Source organism: Cynocephalus volans, chromosome 4, assembly GCF_027409185.1.
Source record: "Cynocephalus volans isolate mCynVol1 chromosome 4, mCynVol1.pri, whole genome shotgun sequence".
NCBI lineage: Eukaryota > Metazoa > Chordata > Mammalia > Dermoptera > Cynocephalidae > Cynocephalus > Cynocephalus volans.
Genome location: NC_084463.1, coordinates 84,022,581 through 84,030,464, shown reverse-complemented (window position 1 = coordinate 84,030,464; position 7,884 = coordinate 84,022,581). Strand labels below are relative to the sequence as shown.

The following is a 7,884-nucleotide window of genomic DNA, read 5'->3' as shown; positions in this document are numbered from 1 at the left end:
CTGGCATAAAAATAGTGAAATAGCCCAATGGAACAGAATAGAGAGACCAGAAATAAACACACACACTTACAGCCAACTGATTTTTGACAAAGGCGCCAAGAATATACAGTGGAGAAAGGACAGTCTCTCCAATAAATGATGCTAGGAAAACTGTATATCCACATGCATGCAGAAGACTGAAACTAGATCGTATATCCACATGCAGAAGACTGAAACTAGATCCCTATCTCTCACCATACAAAGAAATCAACTCAAAATGGATTAAAAACCTAAATTTAAGACCCCAAACTGGAAGAAAACATAGGGGAAACATTACACGAAATGGGAGTGGGCAGCCCTTTTCTGAGGAAGACTGTAAAGTCACAGGCAACGAAAACAAAAATACACAAATGGGACTACCTAAAACTGAAATGCTTCTGTACAGCAAAGATACCATCAGCAAAATGAAGAAACAACCTAGAGAATGGGAGAAAGTATTTGCAGACTATACATCAGACAAGGGACTAATTATCCAGAATATATAAGGAGCTCAAACAACAGCAAAAAACCAAATAACCCAATTAAAAAATGGGCAAAGGATCTGAACAGACATTTCTCAAAAGAAGACATACAAATGGCCCAAAAACACATGAAAAAATGCTCAAAATCACTAATCATCAGGGAAATGCAAGTTAGAACCACAATGTGATGTCATCTCATCTCCAAAAGACTATTACAAACAAAATGGAAAATAACAAATGCTGGTGAGGACGTGGAGAAAAGGGAACCCTCCTATATTGTTGGTGGGAATGCAAACTGGTACAGCCATTGTGGAAAACAATATGTAAGTTCCTCAGAGAACTAAAAATAGATCTATTTTCCCACCCAGCTATTCCACTACTGGGTATATATCTGAAGGAAATGAAATCAATATATCAAAAAGACACCCGTACTCCCATGTTCACTGCAACACTATTCATAACAGCCAAGAGATGGACTCAACCTAAATGCCATCAACGGATGAATGAATTAAAAAACTGTAGTGGAATAATATTCTGCTATAAAAAGAAATGATATCCTATAATGTGCAGCATCACAGGTGGAACTGGAAACCATCATGTTACGTGAATTCAGTGAAGCGGCACAGAAAAGCAAATACCACTTGATCTTGCTCATATGTGGAACCGAAAAAAAATGTGGTTCGCATAGAAGTAGAGAATAGAATCATGGTTACTAGAGGTCAGGAGGGAGGGTTGTGTGTGTGAGGGGGGAGATGTGGTGAACTAATGGGTACAAAACTATGCTATCTACCCTAAGTGAGTTGTTGTGTATATGCATGTATTGCAACAACACACTGTACCCCAGAAATATGTACAAGTAAAGGTTAAAAAAAAAAAAAGTAAAACACAACAGATTTAAATGAGATAAACTGGAGTAAGCTTTAGGAAAAGCCATCATTTTCCTAATAAAAAACAGGGTTGGCTTAGCTGGCATACACCTTTGACCCTTTGCTCTTTCCCTTCATTCTTGTGTCTAATAGATGCCATGCACATATGTAGAAGAATGTAGTTCCCTGCTTGAAACTATGAAGACTAAAGTCACAGACTGTGACAAAGCAAAAAAGAAGAAACAACCTGGTTCCTTTAGCAATTACACTAAAGCTGGACCAGCTACCTTATAGGCTCCTTATTACATTACCTCTTATTTGATTAAACTGTGTGATTGGATTTCTATCAGGAGTGACCAAATGAAAATCTATCCTAAACAACTTGCTTTACCATTTTTTTTTTGTTGTTGTTGTCTATTTTAACATGTCTAGTTCCCCTCCCTGACCCCAACATTTTCTATTGGTAATTTTATTGGTATTGCATATATTTACAAATTAATTTATGGAGAATTGGGTTTTTTTATGATTTTGAGTCTTCTTTAAGCATATCATATACCTCTCCATTTGGTCTAGTCTGCTTTTGAGGCTTAAGTAAGATTTTTTTTTTTTTTTTTTTGTCTTTTTCGTGACCGACACTCAGCCAGTGAGTGCACCGGCCATTCCTATATAGGATCCGAACCCGCCGCGCTCCCAGCGCCGCACCCTCCCGAGTGCGCCACCAGCTCGGCCCTTAAGTAAGATTTTAAAGTTTTCTTCATATAAATTTGCACATCGCTATACAGTGAACGTTTGTGTTCACCCAGAATTCATATGTCGAAACCTAATCCCCAATGTAAGGGTATTTGGAGGTAGGACCTTTGGGAGGTTATTAGGTCATCAGAATGGGTACCCTCAGGAATAGGGTTAGTGCCCTTAAAAAAGAGATTCCAGAGAGATCCCTCACCCTTACCCACCGTGAGACACAATAAAAAGACTGCATTTATGAACCTGGAAAACGGCCTCACCTGACATAGAATCTGCCAGTGCCTTCATATTGGACTCACCAGCCTCGAATACTGTAAGAAATGTTTGTTGTTCATAAGCCATCCAATCTCTGGTGTTTTTGTTACAGCAGCCTGAAGGGACTAAAACACACAAGTTTCTACTATAACCACTGTTTATTTTAATCTGCTGTGTAATTGATACAAAGGGGAGAACAGATGTTTGTTCTGAATCCGAAGAGATCTGAAAAGTCTTTAACACTAGTTGAGTTAATTATGACAAAATCAGTCAAAGTAATCATTTGGTTAAGTATTCCAAGGTCAATTAGTAAATTAAAATTCAATTATCTAAAACAAAAATACAACGAGTACTTTCTATGATATATCAAACAAGTAAAAATTGTTCTCAAGGTTAAGACCTTCATAGAATAGTAAATAGAAGCTCCTGGGAAAGCTTCTTGCAAACACAAACTCAATTTTATGAAAACGGAAAAGAAAATATTTACCTCAATCTTGCTTGTGTTAACTCTTTTTAGTGTCTTTAAGATATCTAGTTTATAGGTATTCTCCAGCCTTCTTTATTTTTATATGATTACTAATATAAGCTCAGTGTATTCTCAAAGCACTTGATACTTTAGAATGTCTTATTCTTCATGGATCTTTAAGTTTTGTTTGACAGATATAAATATAAAACAGAAAAAAAAATCCCCACACAAATAAATAGGTAATTGCTCACTGTAATAAAAGATTCTTGGATGGATAAGTATGAGCAAATAATATGAGGTGAGAAAAACAAAATGTAAACTTCTAACAATTTAAATAGGCACGGATAAAATATGAAGTACAAGGCAAAATTCACATGACTATTTCATATATTTAAAAAAGATCCACCAGAGCAAAACACTGAATCTTCAAAGAAAATTTGCCCTCTTGCTAGCCTGTTTTCAGCACAGGCAAACGAAAAAGGATACTTTAGTGGATAATTTGGTGGAAGTCCCCGCTGGACGAAAACCTGGAGCTGGAACTATCGGGGAACGCTAAGCGACATCCAGATCTGCGCATGCTCTGCTGGTGAAGTAGCAACCCTCCTCCCCCTAGTCGGAAGTCCAGGTTTGTTTATTAAATTACGACTGTCGTAAACTGGGATTTCCTGACGACTTCCTGGCTTTACGATGACAACAACTGTGGCGGCCGGCAGTGGTAGATTTCAAAGTGCAAAGAGTATCCAAGATCGTAAAGAACAGACCCGGATTGCCAGAGCTGAGGTGTTGCGCCAGGTACCTCCGTTGGGGGCTTTTGTAGGAATTTAGATTTGTGGGAGTTGAGGGTTCCCGGGAGCTTGCCCACTCCCCCCTTCCCTCTCCACCTTGTTTGGGTGGAGTCTCTCTTTGCGATGCCGGTAAACTCTTATGTATCTCCCGCCCCCAGATGGTCTCGCAGGTTCCAGTTACTTATTGTCTTTTCTGGATGATCCGTTTCTTTTTCTCCAAGTTCCCTTACCTTCTGTGTCATCCATTTTTTTACATTTCTAATACCGGGACTGCGGACTTCCTAGGTACTCTGCTAGCCTGTCATTTTATCTGCTTTTATCTGAAATGTTTTTTTTGTTTGTTTGTTTCCAGTGACACATGTAAGGCTTGTTTGAGTAGACTTTGTTTCATTTCATTTGATGTTTCATTCTCTAGTCTTACTGTTGGTATCAATTCCAGACTTATCGTAAGCCCTTACTGATCCAAACAGGAGTTAACACTACAGACCCAGAAAATTTAGCCTTTCACAAAAGGTTGAAAAGTACTGTATTTCTTATTAAGATTGAGATGCATAGAGGTAACATATAAAGAATGGAGGAGGTAACCGTACTGAATTGTGCGACAGCTTATTCAGTATATAAGAAGTGTGGCGATGAAAGGGAAAAGTTGTACTTGGAGAGCAAGAGTGTTCAGTGAGAGTTTTTGATTGTGTTTGTTTTAAGATGATAAAATCTTAAACTAGTTTAAATGCAGATGAAAAGGAGCCAGTAGAGAAGAGGTAGAGAAGACAGAAGGGAGAAAGGGGTAATGACTACCGCTAGATTTTAATGGGAAATAGTGTGCAGTTAGAGTTGGACAGGTGAAAGGTTGGTATTGTTCCCTGATTTCAGCATATGTAATATACATGTATAATAAATATTCGTCATCTTCATCTCTTTGGTGTTTCAAGCAGTTTTTGGAGAGAGTAGGGTATATAAGCTGTGATAAATTTTACAGTAGAGATATTCATAGAGTTTGAGAAAGACCAAACCCAGCTTTGGAGTTTGGGAGAGAGAATGAGAGGGCAGGAACAATCTTCTAGGAAAAACTTTGCTTTATTTGATTATTGTTGAAGGATGAATAAAAATTAGCAATATGATAATTTCTTTTTAGAAAGATGATTCATCCTGAAGCATTTTGAGGGGCTGGATACTGGGGTGTGAGCAATGCGTATTGAAGGCATGGAGGTCAGTCTAAAGTCTAAGGCAGTAGCCATGGGGATGGTGAAGGGAAAAGAGATTCCAAGTCATATTTGAGGTAGGGAGTTTAGGGAGAGAGGAGGGTCTAGAATAGGTCCCAAGATTCTGACCCTGAATGATGGCTCCATTCACTGGAGATTGGTAATGTGATTGGTAATACAGAAGGAGAGGGCTTTTGTTTTTGTCTGTCTTTGTGCACTGGTAGAAGTAGATTCCTGGCAAGGAACAGACCGTTCATTCACGAGCAGGTAGGTATATATGAAAGCTGGACAGGTTTTTATTTGCCTTTTTTTGTGAAAAGCAGTTGGTTCAATTGGCAGTTTGTCTTTTTTGTTGTTGTTGCAGGCTAAAGCCAATTTTGAAAAAGAAGAACGGCGTAAAGAACTTAAGTGACTCCGGGGTGAGGATACCTGTATGCTACCTGATGTGAATGAGCGAATTGAACAATTCTCACGTGAATACCAACAGGCTTACTTGGTGTAAGGTAATCTGTCTTTTTTTGTAATTATTCAAGTTAATATCAGAAGAACAAGTTTATAGGCGTCATAAGATACGGAATGAATATCATATAGTTGGCATTACTGAGTAGTTTTATCTCTCTGGCAGAAGTGTTACAATATAATATTTCGGATATTATAACACTGAAAAGATTTTTTTACTTGAGTTGGCAGTGAGAATGCTTAGCTTTAAATATTTGTCCCACTTATACCAAGCTTATGGATCTAAAAAATTATATATTTTTGTGTGGGGGGCAGCTAGCTGATATGGAAATCTGAATCTGTGACCTTGTTGTTATCTGCACCATGGTTTCCCAATTGCGCTAAATAGCCAACCCACAAATTATACCTTTTAACTTTATGTCTTGATTATTTTTTCTGTTTCAAGCCTTGTTTTCTCTTCATGCAATATTTGAAATTTGTTTTTAATTGACATAATAATTGTATATATTTGTGGGATACAATGTGAAATATAGTAGTCCCTCATTATCCATGGTTTCATGTTCCTCTGTCTCCGTTACTGGCCATCTATTGTTACCCATGGTCTGCCATAGTCTGAGAGTATTAAACGGAAAATTCCAGAAATAATTTATAAGTTTAAATTGCATACCATTCTGAGTAACATGATGAAATCTTGAGCCATCCCTCTCTGTTCCTTTATCACAAGAAGGGGAAGTACAGTACAAGATATTTTGAGAAAGAGAGAGCACATTCACATAACTTTTATTACAGTATATTGTTATAATTGTTGTCTTTATCATTGTTGTCTTTATTATTGTTGCTAGTCTCTCAGTGCTAAACTTTATCATAGGTACGTATATGTAGGGTTCAGTACTATTCTGCTGTTCCGGTCATCTGCTGCAGGTCCTGGAACACATACCCTGCTCATAAGGGGGGGAATATTGTATATAATACATTATTGTTAACTCTGGGCACCATGCAGTACGGTAGATCTTTAAAACCTATTTTTCCAGTCTAACTAATATGTTGTACCCTTTAGTCACCATCTTCCCTTTCTCCATTCCTTTTCCCTCCCCCCACTGCACCCTCCTCCTACAATTTTAATTAATGCTGTCTTATTTTATTTCTTTATGGCCTAATAATCTTGTATAAATTTTTTGGGGACCATAGAGGGCTATTATGTGTGTGTGCGTGTGTATGTATGTATGCACAGATATGTTTTGTACAAGAGTACTTCAAAAAGTTTGTGGAAAAATAGAATTGAAAGATTATACAAATCTTTCCAGGAAGTTTTTGACGTACCCTTGTATATATACATATGTGTGTGTGTGTGTTTATTTGGTTATATTTGTGTCATATGAATGTAAAAATAAATTAAAACCAAAATTTTCCTCATATTTTTCTGATAAGAAATCTCAGCTATATGATTTATTAGTAGTATACATATTATAGAAAGCATGTTATGATTTCTTGGAAGATTATACTTGTTTAGTCATATTCTTTGCCTCATTTCATGAAAGATTTAAAGTATTTTGGAACATGAGTTTTTTCCCTCAAAATGCTTTCTTTTAATGTAAGACAAAATTAAATTCCTTGTTTACCTGTTCAAAATGATTATTTATAGGAACATTCTGTGAAGAAAACAAAGAAAAAAGACAAGCATTCAAAGAAAGTAAAGAAAGAGAAGAAAAAGAGCAAGAAACAGAAATATGAAAAAAACAATGATTCATCTGATAGTTCATCAGTAAGTATGTACTAAAATTAACCAAAGAAGCTATTTGAAAAAATTTTATTTAAAGGCATAATATTTGGGAACTTAAAATATATATGAACTTAAAAAATATTGCTAGTTATGATATGAAAATATCTGGGAGACATCTACTTGGAGGTGTCCAGAAACTATTGGAAATGTGGATCTTGGGTTCCAGAGAAAGGTAAGAGGCTGGGGATATTATTTGGGAATTATTGCTACTTGGTGTCATTAGAATGGATGAAATCCCTAGGGGGACTGAAAATAAAGATGAAACACCAGCACTTAAGAGCCATATAGGAAGTAAAGGATGCTAAGTAAAAGTTGTTGAAAATTAGAAAGAGAAGCAGGGAAGAGCAGTATTATAAACATAAGGGAAAAGAATTTCAAGATATTTGAGAGTCTGTTACCCCTGTCTGTTTTTTCATAGAAGTTAATATTAAAATCTTTAAAGTAGGTTATGTTTATATACTCTGGAGCCAAAAGGAAGCAAATGCTGAGCTGGCTGCACTAAGCAGTTCTGGACTGAGAGGGCTCACTGTGGAAAACAAGACAAATCTTTCATACTTTTTTCAGGAAGAAAGGTTTTGCTTAGAGAGTGATGAGCTAGAGATGTTTATGGATGACTGGTCTCCCATGTCTGATCTTCATAGGGTTATCCTCTCATTGAATCACTGTAGTTCAATGTCTGGCCCACCTGTAGTTTCAGAAACTTTGGCAGTAGACTGTCAAAGATAATCACAGCTTGATATTAGTTAAAAAGGTGAAAACAGATTTTATTCAGTAACCACACCACTGATATTTGGAGAAATTGCTACGCTCCACTTCAGTTTGTGCAGAGA

The 7,884-nt window shown here is 36.8% G+C and overlaps 1 protein-coding gene across 4 annotated transcripts in view; it reads left to right on the top strand.

Annotated features, from left to right (window-relative positions):
- The first annotated feature begins 3,528 nt into the window (after positions 1-3,528).
- The window catches only part of LOC134374796 (CWF19-like protein 2), a 97,691-nt gene continuing 93,335 nt past the window's right edge, over positions 3,529-7,884 (top strand). For 3 of the 4 annotated variants that reach the window (XM_063092794.1, XM_063092793.1, XM_063092795.1), the window contains exons 1-3: positions 3,529-3,623; positions 5,180-5,318; positions 6,917-7,036. In XM_063092794.1, coding sequence (XP_062948864.1) covers positions 5,265-5,318; positions 6,917-7,036 — 174 coding nt within the window. In that variant the 5' untranslated portion in view covers positions 3,529-3,623; positions 5,180-5,264. The remainder of the gene's footprint in view (positions 3,624-5,179; positions 5,319-6,916; positions 7,037-7,884) is intronic. The other variant, XM_063092796.1, reaches the window with a different exon arrangement.